This window comes from Microcaecilia unicolor, chromosome 14, assembly GCF_901765095.1.
Source record: "Microcaecilia unicolor chromosome 14, aMicUni1.1, whole genome shotgun sequence".
Lineage (NCBI taxonomy): Eukaryota > Metazoa > Chordata > Amphibia > Gymnophiona > Siphonopidae > Microcaecilia > Microcaecilia unicolor.
Window position 1 is genome coordinate 45,375,862 of NC_044044.1, and position 26,247 is coordinate 45,402,108.

The 26,247-nt window shown below is 44.5% G+C and overlaps 1 protein-coding gene across 1 annotated transcript in view; it reads right to left on the reverse strand.

Annotated features, from left to right (window-relative positions):
* Positions 1-1,057: 1,057 nt before the first annotated feature.
* IQGAP3 (IQ motif containing GTPase activating protein 3) overlaps positions 1,058-26,247 on the reverse strand; it is a gene marked incomplete at its 5' end in the record, with an annotated part of 65,829 nt that continues 40,639 nt past the window's right edge. Inside the window, 13 exon segments of the mRNA XM_030187905.1 lie at positions 1,058-2,861; positions 5,026-5,134; positions 6,876-6,977; positions 7,555-7,721; positions 8,246-8,458; positions 9,806-9,893; positions 10,186-10,333; positions 11,675-11,777; positions 12,556-12,688; positions 19,745-19,977; positions 22,179-22,263; positions 22,732-22,872; positions 23,760-23,984. Coding sequence (XP_030043765.1) covers positions 2,748-2,861; positions 5,026-5,134; positions 6,876-6,977; positions 7,555-7,721; positions 8,246-8,458; positions 9,806-9,893; positions 10,186-10,333; positions 11,675-11,777; positions 12,556-12,688; positions 19,745-19,977; positions 22,179-22,263; positions 22,732-22,872; positions 23,760-23,984 — 1,861 coding nt within the window.

Genomic DNA, 26,247 nt, shown 5'->3' on the forward strand with positions numbered 1-26,247 from the left:
AGCCTTCCTGTCACCTCCAGGGTTGTGAATTCTGGATGCTCAGCCCAGGCGTCAAACAGGTCCTTTGTGTGACTGCATGCAGTATTTGCAATTAAGCTACTAGGCCAACACAGGGGAATTAGCCACCTCCTCCTCCCTCCTTTCTTAAAAAAAAAAAAAAAAAAAATACCATTCAGGCCAGCAGGTTCCATTAATTCCTAACCATGAAGGTTAGATAAGTAATTTCTGATTTAGCCACTAGATGGCAGCAGATACTCAACAATGAACACAAACCTTTTGAAAACAATACCTATCAAAGCCATCTCCTGTCCCAAGCATTTTATGTTTCTTCAAACACATTCACTTCATGATTCATAGCTAAAAAGGCTGCATTAAAAAAAAAATCTACTTTCCTGCTGGTCAGCAGGTGTTTTCTTTTTCTTTGTAAATAATACATCAATGTAAACCTGTCATCGCTAAAACCATTACCCAATATTTGCAGCCCTGAACGGATGTCACCGGGTCCACGGAGTCGGTTGTACCACTACACAAATTGAGGGCACTGATCCTAGGACTGTACCAGGACAGCAGCGACAGCAGACCTGGTTTGCTCCTGCTGCTTCCTTAAGTGACATGACTATCACCTTTATGCCAGCAGCACTCCGAATTCACACGGGATTCTAGGTTTTTTTCCCCCCCCCTCTGCCCACCAGTTTCTACTTTGAAAAGCTTTAAAATGTGCACAAAAGTCTTTAAAATATTTTGGGATCTGCAATGGAAGGCTTGCAAATATTTCAGGAGCCTGCAACACACAGACCGAAGGACAGCGACTCCCCCCACCCCCAATCAGCTTCAAGGAGAAACCGTATAACCTTGAATTACGCTCTGTGGCGCCTGGAAATATGGTTCACTGAATGGGTGAAGTGCAGTTTTGAAGGATTCTTATTTGTTAATCTATCTTTTAACAGCATCCAGTATAAAAAGATATTGTCATCATCTTTTCATCTACAGCTGTTGAGACCTGGAATGAGCTCTCTTTACTGATTTTATGTATTAGGTTTTTTTTTATTTCTTTTGATACCTCGCCTTGAATTCATTTTGAAAGATTTGGCAGATTATAAGACTCAGATAACATAACATGAAAAAAAAAACCAGACCTCTTATTATGCTTTTCACAGGAGACTTAAAACTTACCTCTTCTGACAGTTTTCGAATTATGGCAGGTTTATATATATATATGTAACTGTAGTTCAGTATTTTATTGTAAAAACTGCTCTGGACCCTTCGGGAGAGAAAGTGGTGTAGAAGGCCAGGATTACAATTAAACATGGGTGATGGAAGAGGGACGAATTTAAAATATAATAATAATGCGGAAAGCATATCAGTTTATTCATGTTATGTTGGGTGTTACTTTGTAGGTAATAAGGTTGATCTCAGCTCAAGGATCTTGTCATACCCCCCCCTACTGTCGGTGCTAAACTATTGCAGCCCCCGTTGTGGCCCATATTTTAGTAAGTGTACATTCTGCCTCAGTGACAGCTAGAGGGTCCATCAGTAGAAGGCAGAAAAAGTGTTAAAGTTACTGTACTTAAATAGCGTTAGTGCCAGGGCAGGTAAATTGGGAGGTTGCCTCAAGCATTTCCAAATTGGCAACACAATATTAATTATGAATATGGTTAGTGTTGTTGTAAGTGATCTCACCAACCCCCCCCCTCCCCCAAGTCCCATGACAAGTAGTCACACGGTGATGACCTCATGGCCTGGGCCAATTTCAACCCATCTCCTTTAAATATAAAGCCAAGGTGCTTCGTTCAATTATTTCCCCGTTAGCCATGTTTAATAGCTGATCACAGTTGCCAAACACACCCAGCAGCCGCCCACCTGAAATTGTGCAACCAGCGGATTTGAACTGCCGACTTCTTGGAATCACTATCAATGATTTTGAGCACTGGAATGTCACATATTAAAATTTTAGGGAATATACATACATTGCAATATTTCAACCCCACCATGTCCTTGGCATCACCGTCCCCTCCACATTTTCCATGCACCATTTGCGTTAAAGACGTATCGGTTCCAGCTCATTTTAAACAGAAATCTGCACATGATTAATAAAGCATATTGGTTTAGACTGCAGGGACTCAGGGACCCACAGTTGGGAATCCTCGCGTAGTTGAGTGTTGCTTATTTTGAGATGGACAGCTACCGGATGACTCCATCTGTCTCGTCTCATTCCCTCAACTCCCTCGGTTGAGAAGCCACAAAACGAAGTCTCGCTTGCGTGGGCAATACTACATCAAAAGGTCAGGAGGCGTTTAACAATCAAAGCCATAAAGTCCTTCAATCAAAGGGTGGGAAGAGTGTGAACCGTTTCATGCCGATTACACACAGGAAAGAAAAATCCTGTGTGTTGACAAACAGTTTTTGCAAGAGTTTCAGTGGCGGTAGAGATTTCCTTCTGTGTGATTTTATAAATATCTTTCAAAAACTGTCTGTGCTAGCTTCTTTGGTAGCGTTTGCATAACAGTATAAAAAATGTAGCTTTGCAATTGAATGAAGTAATCTAGCGTATGAGAAACACTTTTGCACGACGTCCCTGGCCTAGGAGGCCGGGAGCCTCCGAGTACCTGGACCAGACACCAGTCGCTTCAATGCATTCTTCCCAGGAGTAGAGGTAGGAGCTTTTTCCTTTTCACGTCTTTTTGACACGACGCCCCGTCCCAAGTCTATGACCAGGGGGTAGAGTGTGTGTCCTGGGGGCTCTCCAGCTATTTTTTGAAAAACTTCTTGTTTAGCAGGAAGAGGAGAAGGTTCACGTTGACCTTGGCCTTGCCGAACATTTTCATGACAGCGACACCCTCGTACTGGAGCTGCAGGAGGTCCTGGAAGAGAACGTCAAATAGCGTGAATAGGTGCTCTCTCAAGTAGACGAAAAGACTCTTTCTTGCATGCGGAGAAACTGGTAGACGGCCGAGCCACGGCTAATACATCACGACACTAAACAGGAAAGTGACAAGGGTGTCCATAAAGGGATGGTTTATAAGTACATAAGTATCGCCATACTGGGACAGACCGAAGGTCCATTGAGCCCAGCATCCTGTTTTCAACAGTGGCCAATCCAGGTCACAAGTACCTGACAAGATCTCAAAAAAGCTCAATATATTTTATGCTGCTTATCCCAGAAATAAGCAGTGGGTTTTCCCCAAGTCCATTTTAATAATGGTCTACGGACTTTTCCTTCAGGACCTAACCCAGGCCTTTTCGCTGCTCAACCTTTATTCCGACACTTAACCGGTTAATGGTCTGAAAATCATCAGCAACTGTGTAAATCCCAGCTCGAGCCAGTCTCTGGCCCCGGTGGACTCCCTGGATTTGCAGCTACCCCGCCCAGTTATGTACCATTGAAAATCCGGGGATTAACCAGCAGGAACCTCTGCAACCTGCTTAACCCTTTAGTGTCCAATGTTCCTGTAATAAGCCATATGGGAACAGATTGATGGGAACATTGGACACTAAAGGGTTAAGTCATTTCAAATATTGGCCCAATAGCATTCATACTCTGCATGCAAATACCTCCCAGCACTCTACAAAGAGTGATTTGCATACAAACCCTAGGCAAAAACTCTTTATAGAGAGAGAATGGCTTCCCAGAGAAAGTCCAGTGGAACCCCGACATAACGCACCCTGCAATAACACGATTATGTCATGGCTCCTCTTTCTGTTTACATACAGCTCCTTTTGCAACAGATCAATTTTTGCTTCAATTGTGTTTATGTTCTATTGACCCCACGATAACGAGACCTCGCATTTAACACGATGATATTTTACGGATCCCAATCATAGCATTATATCGGGGCCTTACTGTACCTGTATATAATATATGTAAACCACTTTGGTTGTACACAGAAAGTTTATAGTTATAGTTTATCAAAACTTGCTATACCACCCAAGCTGACTAGCAGAACTGGATGGTTTACAATCAAAAGAGTGGAAAAAAAATACAAACTCAAATAGGAAAGGGAGTAAGACCACCAACCAAGGCGTTTACAACAGGTTATTATTAAAGAGTTTGAGAGGGATCAGGATTAGGGATGGGAGAGAACTGAGAGAGGAGGAAGGGGAAAAAGGAAAGAGGGACGGAGGCCATCTACAGGGACCACTGGAAAAGTATTATAATTGACACCTTTAATAGAATTTCTATCCCGCAGTCAACCTTGTGGTTCTACTACTACTACTACTACTATTTAGCATTTCTATAGCGCTACAAGGCGTACGCAGCGCTGCACAAACATAGAAGAAAGACAGTCCCTGCTCAAAGAGCTTACAATCTAATAGACAAAAAATAGAGTAAGCAAATCAATTAATGTGTACAGGAAGGAGGAGAGGAGGGTAGGTGGAGGCGAGTGGTTACAAGTGGTTACAAGTCAAAAGCAATGTTAAAGTGGGCTTTCAGTCTAGATTTAAAGGTGGCCAAGGATGGGGCAAGACGTAGGGGCTCAGGAAGTTTATTCCAGGTGTAGGGTGCAGCGAGACAAAAGGCGCGAAGTCTGGAGTTGGCATTAGTGGAGAAGGGAACAGATAAGAAGGATTTATCCATGGAGCGGAGTGCACGGGAAGGGGTGTAGGGAAGGACGAGTGTGGAGAGATACTGGGGAGCAGCAGAGTGAGTACATTTATAGGTTAGTAGAAGAAGTTTGAACAGGATGCGAAAACGGATAGGGAGCCAATGATTACAAAGCCAAGAAGCTGGACAGTCACCAGAAAATACAAAACTAAAGAAACCTACAACAAAACCAAAAACAGTTACAGATAAGAATCCCTTGCACTTTGGGAGAAGCTTCCATGACAAAGAGCTTCAGGCTGTATCTGTATGAAAGGAATCATGGATATCATAGACCCTCCATTGGTCTTGTCATTCCACCGGCCTCGAGACGCGGTTACTAAAATGTATGCGCTCTCACTACACATCACGATTCAACAGAAAGAAATCGCGAGGAAAAAGAACTCTGCAGCCAACGCTCGATGGCAGGACAGGAGCCCACTCACCTGATAGTGAAGCTGAAATTTCTCCATATCGACTCCTAGAAACTTGGCTTTCACCTGGAACTTGCCAGCTTCGTCACAGGGAACGATATCAAAAATCACGTTCCGAAACCTGGAACACAGAGAGAGAGAGAGAGCGCTGCTGGGAACAGTGGAGGCGGACACTGGAGGGAAGGGAGCAGTGGACTGAGGAATCGGAGAGGTCTGAATACCGCCAGGATCTAAAAGGGTCCCTGTGGCCTAAGAAACTAAACTAGGGATAGGCAATCCACCTAGGTGGATGAACCACAAAATCCCACGAAAAGAATACACAAAGAAAGAGTGGGAAGTGGACCAGTGACTGCAGAGGCTGGGGCAACTAAGTTGAACAGGAACTTTATTGCAGACGTGATTTTTTATTTCAAAGCACAAAGGTCTTCTTTTTAAGACCCCCTTTCTATACCAGGACTCTACATCCGAATACAGATCATCAAAGACTCCTGAGGCAGGCCTGTGGCCGAAACACAGATCTGTATCGAGTCTGCAATAAAGTTCATTTGTGTTCAACATAGTTGCCCCAGCCTGTGGAGTCATTGGTCCACTTCCCACTCTTTCTTTGTGTGTCTAAGAAACTAAACACCGCCGCCTGTAAGTGTGATTTCAGGAGAATTCCTGCTTCTCTCAAATCAAAGCAACTTGAGGAGGAGGGGAGGTGAAGGGAAGAGAGTTATCAACGTGGGTACCGTTAAGACATGGGTTATTAGTAACTAGGTCTCATTGCATAAAATGGGCCGGTGCTACAATAACATGTCTTAATGGTCTGTCTCTGTTTATGAGAGTCTTTCTGTGGTACATCCAAAGTGGTTGATAACTTCCCCTCTTAATCTTTTAAGCCCAGCAAAATTCTTGATTTGATGTTTTCATGAAGGAGATTTATCATCGGCTGCCCACAAGCTCTGTGGTATCTGTCTGGACTCTGAAGTATTATGTAAGTGGAGGAGAAGCCTAGTGGTTAGTGCAGTGGACTTTGATCCTGGGGAACTGGGTTCGATTCCCACTGCAGCTCCTTGTGACTCTGAGCAAGTCACTTAACCCTCCATTGCCCCTGGTACAAAATAAGTACCTGAATATATGTAAACCGCTTTGAATGTAGTTGCAAAAACCTCAGAAAGGCGGTATATGAAGTCCCATAAACAAAATTCCATGCACAGTCTCAAAGAGTAGCAACATTCCATGTAGAACCCCAAAGAATAACAATATTCCAGAATCCCAGCCTATTTGAGATTCTACATGGAATGTCGCTACTATTTGAGGTTCCACATGGAATGTTGCTAGTGGAGGAGAAGCCTAGTGGTTAGTGCAGTGGACTTTGATCCCACTATAGCTCCTTGTGACTCTGGGCAAGTCACTTAACCCTCCATTGCCCCTGGTACAAAATAAGTACCTGAATATATGTAAACCGCTTTGAATGTAGTTGCAAAAACCTCAGAAAGGCGGTACATCAAATCCAATTTCCCTTTCCCTACCCAGAACATTTGTGATAGTGCAGAACAGAAGTTTTAAAAATAAATACAAATCTAACAATATCCATTCAGTACCCATTCACTCAAGGCAGTGTACAGTAAGAACAGATCAAACATGAGCAACAGACAATTACAGCAGTAAAAATATTCAAAAACAATACGAAGTATGGCAAAGTCTACTATTTACAATGTCAACACAATACGTAATAGAACATTATAGGTGATAGCGAAGGGTAAGAAAGTAGGAAGAGTTAGAAAGTAAGGTGATTGATTTAAAGAAAGTTGCACATTTTCCACAAAAGAGACAGAAAAAAAAGGGGGAAGGGGGAAGCCCTTTTTAAAAGTACTCACTGGGTAACTGGAAGATCCTCTATTTCCAACAGGACTCCTTTCTCAAAGAGTCTGGCAGCCGTGTAGCTCAGAGAGGGCTGTTTCTTATTTTTACTGGTAACCCTTGGAAAACAAAAGCAACAGGAAAATGCATTAGAAACTGTAAGCCACAATTTGAAGACCTGGAGCAGTATATGTGCCTTGTCCATCCTGGACCAGAAACAAAGAGAAACCCCTTTTTATCAAGGTAATATTAGGAACTCATGATTTGACAACACTTGGGGTAAAGTAATAAAAAGTCAGATATAGCTGTGTATCCTGGGACAAAGGGGAGACAGGGTGTGGGGTAGAGAGTAAAGAGCAACCCCTGCCAGCGAGAGTCACGGCACCGAAGGCATAACCACTAGAAAGAGGCTCCCTTTCTTCCACAACCATCGCAGCGACTGGGCGGTGTGTCCTGAAGAGACAGAGAGCATTCAAGAGCTCACACGTTCCGTATCCAGGGCCGGATTTAAGATGTTGGTGCTCACAACTAGGTCCGGAGAACAGTGGGGGGGACGGGGGAAATTCTCCCTAGAGACCAGATCATAGCCCTAAAGCAAGCAGAATCAGGGTTTTCTTTATCCCAGGTATTTTCTGCCCTCACGATCTGTCACTCTAAGCAGCACCTTGGGCTAAATTCAGGCCAGTGGTAACTTACTTGCCGTTGGCTGTCAGGTTGTCCAGACACGTTTTGATGTACTGATTGTAATAGTCGATCTGTTCCTCATAAAACATTGTTTTGGAGTTCAGCCCCTGGAGGGTCTGCTGGAGCTTCACCAGCTCCGCCTTGCGGTGCTGCCGGTACCGTCTCTGGTTACAGATGTCCTATGATAAATGAAGACAAAAACAGGAGGGGCTAAGCAGGGGGCCCCGCTATTGCTAAGACTGGCCCTGGTGCAAGGGTGGAACTTGAGCCTTACACTCAATTAACTTTCAGGTCTCTAGCCTGCAGACACCACCATCCACCCCCCCTTAACATCTTGATAATTAAACCCTACAACAACCATGACCATCACACACACATCCTATAAAAATGCAGATTAAAGTGTGCTCTGATGGTTCTTCAAGTCTGAGTGTGTCTCAGGATCTACTGTTCTCCTCTGACTGCAGCTGTTCTAGGCGACTGCCTTATCTAGCCTAATGGTTGGCCTGGCTCTGGTTCCGAGGGAAGGCCTCATCATGGTTCTTCCAAGTAACCAAATTCCAGAAGCACACAGAAGAGTGGCCTGAAAAATGAAACTCAAACCTGCAGCATCAGACAGGTCCAAAATTCACCCAGTTCATAGCAACCCAATATTGACCTGGACGTCGGCATTCTGGTTAACGATATTATGATACAGGTCCGTTACCTTGGCTATCTGGTTAACGATATCTTGATAATCATCAGCGGAAGTCACCACTCCCAGACTCTCCAGCCTCCACAGGTCCCGGATCACTTTCCTCTTTTTCTCTTCCACGGACAACTGGCTATTTCCCAGCAAGGAGTGGCCGCGTTTCAGCTTCTCGGGGGTCTGAGCCAAGCTCGCTGCTCGCCGGTGCATCAGACGGCGGTGGGCTAGTTCCTGAAAACAACAGGGAGTATATCACATCTAAAAGGCAAACGAAAACTAAAAGGAATAGCCTAGTGGTTAGTGCAGTGGACCTTGATCCTGGGGAACTGAATTCAATTCGATTCCCACTGCAGCTCCTTGTGACTCTGGGCAAGTCACTTAACCCTCCATTGCCCCTGGTACAAAATAAGTACCTGAATATATGTAAACCGCTTTGAATGTAGTTGCAAAAACCTCAGAAAGGCGGTATATCAAGTCCCATTTCCCTTTCCTCTTACCGAAATCAGACACTGGCAACACTGTGTGTATAAACCACCATCTTACTGTAAGGGGCTTTTTTTTTTTACACAACTCGGTGTGACGGGTATGTCTCGTTTGACTGCCTGAGGTGCTTGTGATGGCAAAAATCCAGCTTTCATATTATTGAGGTTGCTGCAAAAGTCTTTAAGTTTAAGGTCAGTCTTTCATCTGCTTCTGATGCATAAACTGTTCAGTTTCATTGTTTCCACAACAGACCTCGTTTTTTTTTAAGACACTAAGAGAACTACAGACTGTAATTGTAGAAGTTAGTGATAGAACTGGCCTGGGAACCAGTATTCAAAATCCCACTTCTGCCCCTGATATTTCTTCTGACCTTCAGCAAGCCGCTACAGCGGAAAGTGTAACAGGGCGCTTCAATGCTAGGCAGGGAACGTCTGTTCTGTCCCAACTCCATTACAGAATTCTAGCATAAATCAGCCAGGTCCATGGAAGGCATAAATGTTCGTGCGGCAAACTGAGCGTTTAACTTACAGTATTCTTTAAGTTGTGTTTGTTAAGTGGCAGCTCTGCTCATGCCCCTCCCATGTCCTGCCCCCTTGCAATTACACTCTCTCTCAGTGGTTCCCAAACCTGGTCCTGAAGGCATCCCAGCCAGTCAGGGTTTTAGGATTTCCACAATGATTATTCATGAGTGGAGTCAGTGCGGGCAGATCTCGCTCATGAATATTCATTGTAGATATCCTGAAAACCTGACTGGCTGGGGTGCCTCCAGGGCAAGGTTTGGGAACCACTGCACTATCTTATAGAACAACACACGGTGCATTTATGCACTTAAAAGGCAGTTTTTCTGTGCACTTACGCACACTCACTGCATGTGGCTCAGTTATAGAATTGCTTTTATCTCCTGCTGCCTCAGGTAGCCACTCAAAGTAAGCACTTTGGGACAGGGACCTATAAAATGCAGCTTTCTTTGTTCTCATATTTAATACACTGCCTTTCCCAGAGGCCTCTGGGAATACTAAATACTCACAAAGGGAGCCTGGCTTTTAGGTGAAAGACAGATACTAAAAAAACAAAACAAAAAGAAAAAAAACGCACCTGCTCTGCTGATGTCGGTGTGTGTAAAACCTGGAGCAGGGAATCCCCGGGCTGGGATCGGATCACATCCACCAGCATCTGTTTTGTGCTAGATCAGATGAGAAATATTACCACCAACCATAGGAAAGTGTTCACTGACATACCCTGCTTCAAACACACCCCCCCCCCCCCCTTCCTGAATTGCCACCTCCCTGCACGGAGAAATCAGGGCCATTGTTTTGAACCAGAGAAATTCTTACACAGATGATTATTATCTGGGGTCTGGAGTGAAACACACAAGCTGCAAGCGAGATGAACTCCTATCATACGCTCTCAGCTAAGCTTTCACCCAGACAACAAGCTCGTCTGCTGACGAGTTAACACGTGGCAGAGAAACTGACCTAAGTAACAAGCTCTTGGCGTCCATCTCCTCGCTGTTCGCCTCTGTCATCTCCAGCTTGCTGGTGAGGGTGAGTGAAAGCTCCAGCTTGCTGAGCTGAGCCCACGCCTGCTCAGCGGTCCCGTCACCGACATGAGAGGTACCCTCGCCTACAGTAGCAGGAAACCAACACAAAAGCCCAAATTATCGGAAGGGTCGTCTAGATGACGAGGCCTCAATGGCTTCAGCCACAGACCTATTTATTTAATTGTAACATTTATATCCCACATTTTCCCACCCATTAGCAGGCTCGATATGGCTTACACAATACCGTAAAGGCGATCGCCAAGTCCGGTAGATGTTAAACAAATACAATTGAAAATAAGGGTTAGGTAAGGTTAGAGTAAACAGGTACAAAAAGGGACAAGGAAATAAAGGAATGTATAATGTCCAATGCGATGTAAGGTATTGATGCACTGCAGAGTTGAGGCATTTCAGTAGGGCCAGTAGGGTAGGCCTTGCAAAACAGATAGGTCTTTAATGATCGCCTGAAGTTTTGATGCCCAATGCACACAGAACGTTAAATATTAAGAAACAGGCGTGTTCCCGCCAGCCGAAAGGGTGCAGAAAAGTTCAGCGGATGCTGACAGTCCTGGGTAATAAAAGAAAAAAAGGTAAAATTGTAAAGATTCCTCCCCCCCCCCAAAAAAAAGGGGGAGGGGAGGAACTAAATAAATAAATGTTCCATTTTAAATCTGAAGTCACTGGCAAAACCATTACCTCTCCTCTCTCCCTACATTCCTCCCCGTGAACTCCGCTCACTGGACAAATCTCTCTTGTCGTCCCTCTTCTCCTCCACTGCTAACTCCAGGCTTCGCTCCTTTTCTCTCGATGCACCTTATGCCTGGAATAGACTTCCTGGACCTATACGTCTAGCTCCATCTCTACCTGTTTTCAAATCTATGCTGAAACCCCACCTTTTCACCACTGCTTTTGGCTCCTAACCACTACTCAGTTCCCCTATCCTTGTTCCTTCTCACCCAGTACTTCCCTCGCCCTTAATTGTCTTGTCTGTCTGTATTTTTAGATTGTAAACTCTATCGAGCAGGGACTGTCTCACTGTGTCAGGTGTTCAGCACTGCGTGCATCTTGTAGCGCTATACAAATGTTAATAATAATAATAAATGATTTCCATTAAATCATAGACAAGATAATGTGGTTGCACTGTTAGGAGTGGAGATGAAAAATATATTTTAAAAGCAACAGGAAACAAGGACATCCCCGAGTCGTAATTCAAGAAAGGGGATCATAGCATTGCTTGGAGAATACTGCCTTCCACAAACCAAACCAGAATCTGGAAGTTGCAGCCCATCCAGGACACTGTGCGAGGTCAAAACACCTATTAATATTATCCTTGGTGGAGAAATGAGTGTCACACAATGGAAGGCACATCTTCCATTTGTGTGCAAGGAATTTCTTCCGCCATGTGTGTTATCAACTCTCCAACACACCTATCAGGGATTGGATTGTGGGCAGCTCCCCCAGATCCTCCAGCAGCTCGTGTAGTGGGTCCCCGTAACTCGGAAAGACGGCGTCCTGATGCTCCAGCAATAGCTAAGGGAGAGAGGAAGCATGAGATAAGTTTAAGTAACACAGTGAAAAGAAGACGACAATCATTACGAAAATGATAAAGGGGATGGGATGACTTCCCTACGAGGAAAGGCTGAAGCGTCTAGGGCTCTAAAGCTTGGAGAAGAGACGGCTGAGGGGAGATATGATAGAGGTCTATAAAATAATGAGTAGAGTGGAACAGGCAGACATGAATCGTTTGTTTACTCTTTCCAAAACTACTAGGACTAGGGGGATTGATAAAGCTACAATAGTAAATTTAATACAAATCGTAGAAAATTTTTCTTCACTCAACGTGTAATTAAACTTGGGAATTCGTTGTCAGAGAATGTGGTAAAGGCAGTTAGCTTAGCAGGGTTTAAAAAAAGGGCAAGCCAGCTTCCTAAAGGAAAAGTGCAAAGGCCATTATTAAACTGACTTGGGGAAAATCCACTGCTTATTTCTGGGATCTTGCCAGGTATTTATGGCCTGGATTGGCCACTGTTGGAAACAGGATGCTGGCTTGATGGACCTTTGGTTTGTCCCAGTGTGGCAATACTTATGTACTTATCTACAGAGGATTAGTTACCATTCCTCCGAGGCTTGTTCCCTATTCCCTGCCACAATACATGGGACATCACACAGTGCTCTTCTATGGTTGACAGAAGGTAGCAGCTCACTATAGAGCTAATTGCCAATCTCTGCTCTCTTCCCTCACTAGCACTATGACCAGCCTAAGCCAGGGTAAGAGTTTGTCACTTAACAGTACTCCTCATGTGCTCACCTTATGGGTGCTAATCAGCTCCCCCGCTGTGATATAGATGACTGGCTTGACGACATTCAACATCTCCGAATACTCATCAACGCTGAACCGCTCTTCCGGCTCTGGCACAGAGCAGGCCGCAGCAACAAACTTTCTAATTAGAGTTAAAAAGAAGGAATCAGTTATTCAAAATGCTCAAGGAAATGTACTTTAGCATCTCCCACATAAAATCCCTTTTATTTAAAAAAAAAAAAATCAATTTGTTTTCTTCTAGTGATCAAGGAGAGGAAGTACATAAGTATTGTCATACTGGGACAGACGAAAGGTCCATCAAACCCAGTATCCTGTTTCCAACAGTGGCTAATCCAGGTCACAAGTACCTGGCAAGATCCCAAAACAGTACAGTACATTTTATGCTGCTTATCCTAGGAATAAGTAGTGGATTTTCCCCAAGTCCTTTTTAATAATGGTCTATGGACTTTTCCTGTAGGAAGATATCCAAACCTTTTTTAAACCCTACTAAGCTAACTGCTTTTACTACATTCTCTGGCAATGAATTCCAGAGTTTAATTACATGTTGAGTGAAGAAAAATTTTCTCCGATTCGTTTTAAATTTACTACTTTGTAGCTTCATCGCATGCCCCCTAGTCCTAGTATTTTTGGAAAGCATAAGCAGACACTTTACATCTACCCGTTCAATTCCACTCATTATTTTATAGACCTCTATCGTATCTCCCCTCAGCCGCCTTTTCTCCAAGCTGAAGAGCCCTAGCCGCTTTAGCCTTTCCTCATAGGGAAGTCGTCCCATCCCCTTTATCATTTTTGTCGCCCTTTTCTGTACCTTTTCTAATTCCACTATATCTTTTTTGAGATGCGGCGGCCAGAACTGAACACAATATTCAAGGTGATCCGGTGGTTAAGACAATGGGCTGAGAACTAGGAATGCCAGAATTGAAACCCTGCTTCAGCCACCGACATAACCTTCCTGTAGATTCTATATAGGGTGCCCAGATCCGGGCATCCGCCGAGATGCCTGCTCAACTTAATTGGCTAATGACCAATTATTGATGTTAACTGGCACCAATTAGGATTTGCATGGGCATCTGGCTGCGCACTATTCTATAACGCTGGGTGGGCGTGGCCACAGGCATTCCAAAACGTTGCACGCAGGATTATAGAACAGTGGGTCTCCGTGCCCAACTTGGCCATCAGAATTTACACCAGCTTTCAGCAAGTCTAAGTCTGGCACCCAGAGCTGGGCACGGAAACAGCCACTAAACGCTATTCTGTAAACAGCGTGGGCCCTTTACAAGATATAAACGCCAAACTTTTCCAGTGTCTATTTTTGAGCAGCATTCATAGAATTTCACCCTCCTCCCCCCACCCTTTTGACCTTGGGCAAGTCACTATCTTCTATTGCCTCAGATACCTCAGAAAAGGCCGACCCAATCTTAGGCACAGCTAGGCAGTTGCCTAGGTCGGCAGTTGCCTAGGTCAGCAGCTGCGGTCACAATAGATCCCGACAGCCATAGAAATTCAAAGCAGCAGCAATGAGTACTGAATGGTTGCTTCTTGCCCTCATACTCACACATGTATGTGCAACATTTACACCTCTAAATATTAATGTCCTGGTCAGCGAAGATTAGAGGCCTGAAGGTTAACCTGTGGGGAAATGGCGGGGGGGGGGGGGGGGGGGGAGGGGAAGGGGGGGGGCTTAAAGCTGAAAGTTTGCCTAGTTCACCCCATACCAGCCCTGCACTTAAGACTGTCAGCTCTTCAAGGCAGGGACATATTGCACTTGAATATGTATCACTGCTGTACAGTGCTGTGTACATCCAGGGGTGCTAACCTTCAACTCCGACTCCTCGATTTTTCTACTGTCTGGCTCCAACTCTGACTCCAGCTCCTACTGATATTAAGCTTTAAGTTTTTTGTTCTGGATCTAAAGTATTTACCAGTATTTTAGACCCAAGACAAAGCTATTTATATCTGTAAGTATAAAACAATACATTTACCAAATATTATGGATTTTTTTTTTACATTTTTATTTTGAAGGTGGAGTTGGTATGTTTTTAGTAACCTGGCTCCACAGCCCTGGGTGCTATAAAGATAAAGTTTTATTATTGATCTGAGAGGGTGAATTATCAGCCGCACACAGGGGTGGATGGTTTACGCTGAACGCAGGACTTATGATCTATCTCTGTCATATGAAACCCTGAGCATTACACGCCCAGGCCAGACAAAAATTAACCAACACTCCATCAGATTCTCACACAGCCGGCATGTGGCTTAAAAAGACACCAGCGTCGAAGAGACACGGGCTGCTCGGCAGTCACTGGGCAAAGACGCCCTCTTTCATCTTTCTATTAGGCAAATCTGGTGGGCTGCTATCCAAGCTCCCTAATTTGTCCCCTGTGAGCAGGGCAGAGATGCAGACGTATCAATTATTAATCTGCCGGTACTTAAAAAGTACTAATTAGTGATTAATTTCACTCTGTGCTGATAATACTGGAAGTACCAATTTAATTATTCCAAGTGGATTTTAATCTAATCATCTCTTAAATCGCTGTGTACTTAAATTCTAATCATGCCTCCTCACTTACTGTAAAATATTTGCATCACGCCAGCTGAGTATTTTGGAGATTTTAAGAGCTTGATCAAAGCTTTTGTATAACTTACTGGTGTTTGAAAGGAGCCTTAACTCTTTAGGAGAGAAACTGGGCAGCCAGTCTCCCGTTCCTTTGGGTTTCTGGTAAATGTAGAGCAGGGGTATGATCTGGTATCATGAGTCTGCATTCTCACCTAACAAGGGATTTCTCCTCTATTTAATAACCTTCCCCCCATCCCCAATCTATGGCCAGAGGCTGTGTGCACCAAGACCGCTTCCAGATTCTGTCAATCATGGACTCCCAGGTCTGGCCACTAGGTGTCGCCATGGCACAAATCGCTGAATTGCCCTCAAGGGGGTTGTGAATTAGAGAATGACACAGGGACACAGTTTGGCCCTGTCCCCCGCAAGCTCAGTCTGACCCATCCGCACAAGCCTTGAAGTTATGATTTTATACTTAAAATGCGTTTTTATTCAAGTATAAAAAGGAACAATATTCTGTACAACTGTTTATAAATCACAAATAAAAAAGGGGAACCTTTAACGGAAAATGTCAACAGAAAACTCAAAAGCTGAAGGAATAAAAAAATCCAATATATACTTTATGTGAAGTTGAGTATAATGAAAGTGATTTTTCTTCTATTAGCATTCTGACCATAAAGTAATGATTCTCAGGGAGATAATGAGTATCATAATGAATGATGATCACCGTGATATAATTGACAGCAAATCAAATACCACCAGGGGTGGGGGGGGGGGGGGGAAGCAAATTTGATGGAAGGGTAAATTATGGTAAGCTACCAATATACCCAGTACATTGGAGAACAAACTGTTAAGATCTTCAGGCACACCAATATAAGATAAAAGAGACTCAAAACTATGGAACTCCAACGAATTAGGGATGAACCAAATATCTATATTAGATTCAATTTGGCCGAGTAGTGACTTTAATTCAAATATGAATAATCTGAGCCTCTACTGTATATAAAATAATGAGTGGAGTGGAACAGGTGGATGTGAAGCGTCTGTTCACGCTTTACAAAAATACTAGGACTAGGGGGCATGCGATGAAACTACAGTGTAGTAAATTTAAAACAAATCGGAGAAACGTTTTCTTCACCCAACGCATAATTAAACTCTGGAATTCGTTACCAGAGAACGTGGTGAAGGCGGTTAGTTTAAAAAGGGGTTGGACAGTTTCCTAAAGGACAAGTTCATACTACTAAATGGACTTGGGAAAAATCCAGAATTTCGGGAATAACATGTATAGAATGTTTGTACGTTTGGGTAACTTGCCAGGTGCCCTTGACCTGGATTGGCCGCTGTCGTGGACAGGATGCTGGGCTCGATGGACCCTTGGTCTTTTCCCAGTGTGGCATTACTTATGTACTTATGTACTTAATACTATTAAATCAGAAGGAAAAAAACGACCCCAACAGTTTTGATCATGGCAGTAATGAGCAATCAGGCTGCACACGTTTGTCAGACTCATCACAGGTCATAAAAAAAACCTCCTGATTATATATTTTTTAAATCATATATACGCGCTCAAAAACACCAAACGTTCATCATCGAGAACGGTGCCATGTTTGAGAATGAAACACTAAGAGACTGGAAGAATTTGTGACTGCCTGAATGAAGCAGGGACAATCAACAAGGATCGGCATTTAGTCCCCCTGATGAAGCTTGATCAAAAGTGAAAACGGAGATCTCCGTCGGGATTTTTTAAGCTAAGGGCCTGAGACATTTTCTAATATTCTGTTATTTAGAAAAGGTTATGAACTTTTGATGTTTTTGAGAGCACATATATGATTAAACAATATATAATCAGGTGTTTTTTAAATTTAATTTAATTTTTTATTTTTGTTACATTTGTACCCCGCGCTTTCCCACTCATGGCAGGCTCAATGCGGCTTACATGGGGCAATGGAGGGTTAAGTGACTTGTCCAGAGTCACAAGGAGCTGCCTGTGCCTGAAGCGGGAATCGAACTCAGTTCCCTCAGTTCCCCAGGACCAAAGTCCACCACCCTAACCACTGATAATCGATAAGACTGCTGGAAGCTGAAGAAGGCACAGCATGCTAGTGGGCTTTGGGTCCCCTCCCAAATTTCTGCTTTGGGGCTCCAGCCAGATCTAAACACCAGCTCTGGCAGGATATATATTTCAAATCTGACATACTTGAATCAAAAAATAGAACATAAAATTACTTTCTCTCTCTTTTGTTGTCTGGTCATTTTATTTTGCAAATTATATCGTTCCCGGGGTCTGGTTTCTGTTTCTCTCAAGAGAAGGGTCTCCTGACTGTTTGACATTTCTTCTCTCTCCATGCTCAACATCCATCTTCCATCTCTGTGGCCCTATCTTGCCCCATGTTCATCATCTCCCTTCTCTGTGTCCCCAGCGCCTCTCTGCCTTCCCTCCAGCCCCCTCCCCACCACAGTGCCTCAACCTTCTTTCTACCTTATTGAATAGCAATTCCTAGAAGCCTGCTCTGAGACTTTCACTCTGCCGAGTCCTGCAGCCTTCTGATGCAGCTTCCTGTTTCTTGCAAAACAGAGACTTGCATCAGAAGGCAGGACCCGGCAGAGGAAAGGCCCCAGAGCAGGCCTGTAACATAGTAACATAGTAGTTGACGGCAGAAAAAGACCTGCACGGTCCATCCAGTCTGCCCAACAAGATAACTCATATTTGCTACTTTTTGTGTATACCCTACTTTGATTTGTACCTGTCCTCTTCAGGGCACAGACTGTATAACTCTGCCCAGCACTATCCCCGCCTCCCAACCTTGACTAAGCTCCTGTAGGAATCGTAGAATCGCAGTAGCAGTTCAGTAATGTAGAGGCACCGCGGCAGCAGGAAGACGTACAACAAAGGGAAGGAAGCAAGGTGCTGGACCTGCATGAGGGGTAATTGCGTTAAAAAAAAATTTATTACCGCAGGAGCAAGGTTTTTTCCCTTCCCACAGGACAATAAAAAGTTTTGCTCCTAAATCCACAGTAAATCCTCTGAAAGTTTTTTTTGTTACCGCGGTTTCCCGTGTCCCCCATCCCCGCGTCACTCTCTATTGTGAATCAAATCCTGGTCTACAGATCACGCAAAACTGGCAGGATGTCACTCAATATTACTACAGAGCATGAGTCACCAGGAAACTCGGGTGAAGTCTTCGGGCTGATTCTGGAGGGATTTTTTTTTTTTTAAATCAACCAGCTCCTCTTTCGGATCCTCCACATCCACAATGATTTCCAAATAAAGACCCTGACATGTAAGCATCAGAACTCCTGCGGATACAAAATCCAGGAAGAGCCAAAACATCTCTCCCTTTGAGAAACTGGGTCACTTTTGGGAACAAACTGGCCAAGTATTACTGATGATTTTTTTATTTTTTTTTGCAATTTTACAGTAAGTTACAAGATTACACTCTTGATATAGCAAAGTGTTTATACAAATCAAAGTTCCTGTATGGAACTAATATCAGAAAACTAATAAAAATAATTTTAACACTCAAGACCACTATAAATGATGAATTTTTCAAGAAGTGTCTTACCAATAAACAATATTACTGCAAGATTTATTAGATTGATTGTACCATAATCAAAGTGGTTTTACATATTGGACATACATAGTAGCATAGTAGATGACGGCAGAGAAAGACCTGTACGATCCATTCAGTCTGCTCAACAAGATAAACTCATATGTGCTACTTTATGTGTGTGTATACCTGACTTTGATTTGTATCTGCCATTTTCAGGGCACAGACCTTAGAAGTCTGCCCAGCACTAGCCCCGCCTCCCAATCTCCGCTAAGCTTCTGAGGATCCATTCCTTCTCAACAGGATTCCTTTATGTTTATCCCACGCATTTTTGAATTCCATTACCGTTTTCATCTCCACCACCTCCCGCGGGAGGGCATTCCAAGCATCCACCACTCTCTCCATGAAAAAATACTTCCTGACATTTTTCTTGAGTCTGTCCCCCTTCAATCTCATTTCATGTCCTCTCGTTCTACCTCCTTCGCATCTCCGGAAAGGTTCGTTTGCAGATTAATACTTTTCAAATATTTGAACGTCTGTATCATATCACCCCTGTTTCTCCTTTCCTCCAGGGTATACATGTTCAGGTCAGCAAGTCTCTCCTCATACATCTTGTAACGCAAATCCCATACCATTTTTGTAGCTTTTCTTTGCACCGCTTCAATTCTTTTTACATCCTTAGCAAGTTACGGCCTCCAAAACTGAACACAATTCTCCAGGTGGGGCCTCACCAATGACTTGTACAGGGGCATTAAAACTCTTTTCTTCTGCTGGTCACACCTCTCTCTATACAGCCTAGTAACCTTCTAGCTACAGCCACCGCCTTGTCACACTGTTTCGTCGCCTTCAGATCCTCAGATACTATCACCCCAAGATCCCTCTCCCCATCTGCTAGTTATCTGAGTGGGCCTTGGTCACTCACTGCACAGCCTTGTTCCGTTCTAAACAGGCTTTCACCACTGGCTCAACAGGAAAGTGAACCAGAATTTGGCAATGCATTCCTCACAGAAAAGTACTCAGGCAAGGCCTGCTTTTTTTTCCAGCACATACCCTGGTCTGAAATTCCCAGTACCTGAACTTGCAGTGTGTCTCTGCCAGGTAGTTGTTGACGAGACGCAGGTGGCTGTAGTCCCCTTCAAACAGCTTGCCAGCTGCCACATGCTGCAAGACCTTAGCAATGGAGCCCAGGTTGCGGCGGTGATCGGGGTGCACCGCGCCTCCTGCTGAGATGTCAACGATGTCAAAGCCGTCGGGCGCCACCACGGCGGGGTTCATGTAACGGTAGTAGAGAAGGTTGCCCACAATCTGTAGCCGGGGAGGGGGAAAGCACAAGAACATTAGCTTACTAAATGTCCATCAAGCCCAGCATCCTGTTCCCCAACAGTCCAGGTCACAAGTACCTGGCAAGATCCCAAAACAGTACAAAGCATTTTATGCTGCTTATCCTAGTAATAAGCAGTGGATTCTCCCAAGTCCATCTTAATAACAGCTTATGGACTTTTCTTTTAGGAAGATAGCCAAACATTTTTTAAACCCCGCTAAGCTAACCATTTTTACTACATTCTCTGGCAACAATTTCCTGAATTTAACTACACATTGAGTGAAGAAATATTTTCTCTGATTTAGTTTAACTGTACCACTTTTTAGCTTCATTGCGTGCCCCCTAGTCCTAGTATTTTTGGAAAGAGTCTACCCATTCCACTCCAATCATTTTATAGACCTCTATCATATCTCCCTTCGGCTGCCTTTTCTCCAAGCTGAAGAGCCCTAGCCGCTTTAGCCTTTCCTCATAGAGAAGTCGTCCCACCCTCTTTACCATTTTCACTGCCTTTCTCTGTACCTTTTCTAATTCCACTATATCTTTTTTGAGATGTGGTGACTAGAATTGCAACTAGACAAGTAATCTAATCTCTAGATAATTAAAAGCTATTTATGCAATAGCGTGAATAGAGATGTGCATCTGTTTTTATATTTTTTTGGTATTAGCCTCATTAACGTGATAAATGTGGTGTAATATTTTGTAATTTGATTTTAATTTTTTGGAACCTGGCTGCAGTGGCGTTCCTAGGGCGGCTGACACCCGGGGCGGATCACCAATGCGCCCCCCCCACCCCAGCGAAATGACACCTCTCCCCCCCCCCCCCGGGTGCATTTTTACCTGCTGGGGGGGTGCCACGTGCCTGTCGGCTTTGTTCATTCCATGCTCCCTCTGCCCCGGAACAGGTTACTTCCTGTTCCGGGGCAGAGGGAGCACGGAACGAGCGGAGCAGACAGGCGCGCGGCACCCCCCCAGCGGCGTGCACCCGGGGCGGACTGCATCCACCGCTCCCCCCTAGGAACGCCACTGCCTGGCTGTTTCCTTCTGATCCTCTGGTCTTCCAGATGAGTCAGAACCAGACCTGGTGCTATGACCCTGCATTACAACTACAAAGGGATTTTTAAAAAGTATTTTTATTGGAGTAGAAAGGAAAACAATTACGTAAACATTGTTCTTAGTTGGTATGCAGTGTTTTGGAACTAAACCACTACACGGAAAATTTTTCCCCTTCTTTTTGGCCCTGATGCAGTCAATCTGATCACTGAAGTAAGGGTCCTGAGCCAGGTACCAGGCCTCCTCCTGAAATTCAGCCACTAGTTGTCACCCCTATACAGGGTCTTGAGGCTGTGAATGCCGTCTCAACAGCAGGCCCAGCTCCAGGTACTCCAGGGAGTGGAAGACCTGACCTGGGAATTGAACAAGGCACCGTTTGAGTGGCAGTGAACAGCACTTGTCACCTGAGCTACTGGGTTAGCATGTATATATATATATATTTTTTTTTTTTTATTTATTTGTACCCCGCGCTTTCCCACTCATGGCAGGCTCAATGCGGCTTAGGTACTTATTTGTACCTGGGGCAATGAAGGGTTAAGTGACTTGCCCAGAATCACAAGGAGCTGCCTGTGCCTGAAGTGGGAATCGAACCCAGTTCCCCAGGATCAAAGTCCACCACTCTAACCACTAGGCCACTCCTCCACTGTTGCTACTATTTGAGATTCTACATGGAATGTTGCTATTCCACTAGCAACATTCCATGTAGAAGTCGGCCCTTGCAGATCACCAATGTGGCCGCGCAGGCTTCTGCTTCTGTGAGTCTGACGTCCTGCACGTACGTGCAGGACGTCAGACTCACAGAAACAGAAGCCTGCGCAGCCTTCTACATGGAATGTTGCTAGTGGAATAGCAACATTCCATGTAGAATCTCCAATAGTAGCAACATTCCATGTAGAATCTCCAATAGTATCTATTTTATTTTTGTTACATTTGTACCCTGCGCTTTTCCACTCATGGCAGGCTCAATGCGGCTTACATGGGGCAATGGAGGGTTAAGTGACTTGCCCAGAGTCACAAGAAGCTGCCTGTGCCTGAAGTGGGAATCGAACCCAGTTCCCCAGGATCAAAGTCCACCACTCTAACCACTAGAGAAAATTTGAGGAAAAAAGGCCACCGGGAAAGCAGCCACACAGACCTTAGCAACGTCTTCTTCAGCGGCATCGGGAAACTTATCACTCAGGGAGTCCTTCAATACTTTAGCAACATATCGCATCCCGTAACTGGAGAGGAAACAGGGGTTAAAGGTCAGGATGAACAAGAGGTTAGAGCTGAGACCCAGAGAAGCGAGTTCAAGTCCCAGTTACGTTCCCAAGAACGTGGCCAGCAAAAACAGTGGGTGACATTCAGCCGCTCCTCAGCAGGCTACATTTGAACTTCACAACTATACGGCCGGACCATTTGAAAGCTGCGCTTCCCTCATATATACATCAACCCAAAAATGCCCTATTTCTTGGGAAAACAAAAGAAAAAGTTAAGAATCAAATGTCACTTCATCCCTCTAAGCTAGAAATGTTTTTTGCAATACATATATTTGGAGGATCTTTTCGAAAAAGATGGCATTCAGAAGGAAATGGTACCACCCCTCTCAAAAATAAAACCAACCCTTCGAGACTCTCTGACATTCATACTGCTCTGGTTATTCTATTAACACTCCGCACTGGAGTTATAGTGCTGGAGGAACCACGTACGGTATCTCGTCCACGTTGGAGATGATGGTCGTGAAGAACCTGTCTGTGATAGTGATCAGGTTGTGGATGGAGATGTCCAGGCGCCTTTGCACTTCAGGATGGCTCAGGGCCTGCTCGGGGCTCACGTCATAGGGAAACTTGCTGTAGTGGACAAAATACACGCACACAACAGATGGTCATCGCAAGGTCTTGAAGCAGAAACTAGGCTAAGAGGACATACCAGTTCTTTGCAGAAGGAAAGGATCTGGCTTTGTTAAAAACACATTCGGGTCTCTCTAGTGTCAAACTTTGCCCGTCTCACCAACTGCAGAGCAATCTAGCAGTGGAAAATCGAGCTGTGTTCTTCAATAGTCACCAACAGTAAATTTTAGAAGGACTTGTGTTTCCCGCTTCACAATGCGTGGAAAGGGGGGGGGGGAACCCCAGCTACATTTTCCTTAGATAAATAGCAGTAGTTTTCAACCCAGTCCTCGGGGACCACCTGGCCAGATGGGTTTTCAGGATATTCACAATGAATGTTGTGATGAGGCAGGGAACTACAAGGTCCAGAATGCACTGCAGCAGCAAGAGAATCAGAGTCAGGGGGAGGACTCTAGCCAGGAGAGTGAGAAGCCAGCAGTTGATTGGGAAATTGAACCAAGTGTGTGTGTGTGTGTGTGTAGCTCTGGAAGGGTGACCAGCTCACAATATGTATGAGAGAGATTTACATATACTACCTTCTTGGTCTGCAAATGTCTCATGCATATTCATTGTGGATATCCTGAAAACTTGCCTTGCCAGGTGAGGACTGGATTGAAAACCACTGCTCTACAGAATCTAAGACAAAGTCTTCCAAAGAGCTAAACAAGCATGAGATGGAAGGACCAATAACTAAAATCCCATGGGCTCACTTATTTTAACAAATGGATGTGAATTTTAGACTTTTGACATGCTGTGGGTGATCGGAAGGAAGGGAAGGTCAGCCTTCACCAGGCGAGTGCTCAAATAAATATAAAAATAAGCTTCGAGGATGGATGATTGGTCCTTACCTCCTCTGACCTGTCTGGGACTCCATCTGATTGATCCAGGTCTTGTAAATGTCCACGGGATCCGTGCGAATGTTCAGCGTTTTGTCCTGCAGCACTTCCTTCACCACATCGCCCAGGATCTGTCGCAAAGCGTTGAGCCCGCGGGTACTGCGGTAAAAGCTCACCACCATGCGTATGACTGTTGGGTTCCCCGTGACGACCTCTTGGAGCCGGTCAACTTTCAGCCTGGGAAATGGGATTCAGTTTAGCAAATGGGATGGGTTTTATTTTTTCCCCCATACAGTTTTAGACGACCGGAATAAGCTCAGTGCAAATCCAAGAACAGACTGAGCCTAGTCAGTCCTGGCTTTCACCCTCACCCCTATTCTTCAAGTCCATGGATGCAGTACAGGTAAAACCAGGGCTGGCCCTTCCCTACATTGCCCCCCCCACAAGTCCAGCATCTCCTCTGTTTCTTTCCTTCTTTACATCTCCCTCCGTCCAGCATCACCCCTTTATCATCTCATCGCTGCCATAGTCATTACTGCCATCTCCTCTCCCATACCTCAACCAACGCTGTGCTATTTCTGAGGCACTGGTGGTGCTTTCTATTGAGCAGGCTTTTACTTCAGAGTGAGTGGTGTAGAATGGGTGAAAGTGAATCGATTTTTCCCCTCTTTCAAAAAATACAAAGACCAGGGGACACTCAATGAAGTTACATGAAAATATTTTTTTTCACTCAAAGAATTGTTCAGCTCTGGAACTCGTTGCTGGAGGATATGGTAACAGTGGTTAGCGTACCTGGTTTTTTTTTTTTTTTTTAAGTTTGGACAAGTTCCTGGAGGAAAAGTCCATAGTCCGCTATTGATAGACAAGGGGGAAGCCACTGCTTGCCCTGGGATTGGTAGCACGGAATGTTGTTACTATTTGGGTTTCTGCCAGGTACTTGTGACCTGATTGGCCACTGTTGGAAACAGGAGACTGGGCTAGATGGATCATTGGTCTGACTCAGTATGGCTATTCTTCTGTGGCTATTTGAGAAGATCTCAGTAACTTGGTGAAAGAACTGGGGGAAAGTAAGCTACAGCGGTAGCTGGAGGATTAGCCGAAAGCCTCTGCTCGTCTGTCTTCAGGGGGCTATCCATCTCGATTTCAAGACAGCAGATGGTACCGGCCTAGTTGTCAGCAATATAGTCAGGTCCGCTTTCAAGCACACCAATCTGTCTTTCGTGCAGACAGGAAATTCTCCTCTCAGTTGGGTATAGCACCCAGTGCCTCCCCAGCTTCACAATGATGCGATACTGGTCCATTCTTCTCTTCCTCTGGTGGGAGGACATCGTCAGGAGTTTCGGGCCAAAATCACATCAGACCAGTGGGTTCTGGATATTTTTATAAAAAAGGTACCAAAATTTGGAGTTTTCCCGCATGGTTTATCCTTTCTTCTTGTAGTCTCCTTATCAAAAGGAAACCAAGGCAGTCAAAGTTCAGTCCACCGTTGATTCCTTGCTGATGCCCCGGGGCCATCGTTCACAGGGATAAGGCAGATACTCTGTCTACTTCATTGTCCCAAAGAAATAAGGCAGCTTTCGTCCGGTCTTGGATCTCAAAGGTCTAAACCACTGCCTCAGACTGTCCCCCACTTTCACATGGAAACACTAAGAGCAATCTTAGGCCCAGTTCAAATAGGAGAATTTCTCACCGTCCTTGATCTGAAGGAGACGTACTTGAACGTACCCGTATGGCCGCCGCATCACAGCACTCTACATTTTGCAGTTCTGGTTTGTCACTTCCACTTCAGGGCTTTGCCCTTCAGTCTCGCCACGGCACCAAGGTGGTTTACCAAGTTTATGGTGGTGGTGACAGCCTTCCTTCAAAACCAGGGAATCAAGAGTTCACCCATATCTCGAAAAACCAGCTCATTCGTGTGTCATCCTTTTCGGACAGCATGGCAAGTGATGGACAAAGTTATCCGTCTTCTGCAGTCATTGGGTTGGGTGATCTATTTTGAGAAGGGCAGACTAACTACGCAGATGCTGGAGTATCTTGGCTTTCTATTTGATACGGCAAGGGAGAGATCTTCCTCACAGAACGCAGGAAATCGAAGCTGGTTCAACAGATTCATCTTCTCCTCAGTTAAAGCAGGCCCAGGATCTGGAACTACATCCAGGATCTAGGGTCAATAAATGCAGCGACGGAAGTGGTGCCATGAGCAAGGGCTCGTATGCGGCCATTACAGGTCACAGAAGTATGACCTTCATCTTCCTTGGTCACTGGTTTCACTATTCATGGAGTGAAAAAAATATTTCCTCCTTTTTGTTTTAAAAGTATTTCCATGTAACTTCCTTGAGTGTCCCCTAGTCTTTGAACTTTTGGAACAAATAAAAAAGAAAACTCGATTTACTTCTACTCGTTCTATAGATTTTGTAGACCTCAGTCATATCTCATCAGTCTCTTTTCCAAGCTAACATCTTTAGCCTTTACGAGAGGAGTTCCATCCCTTACTAGAGCT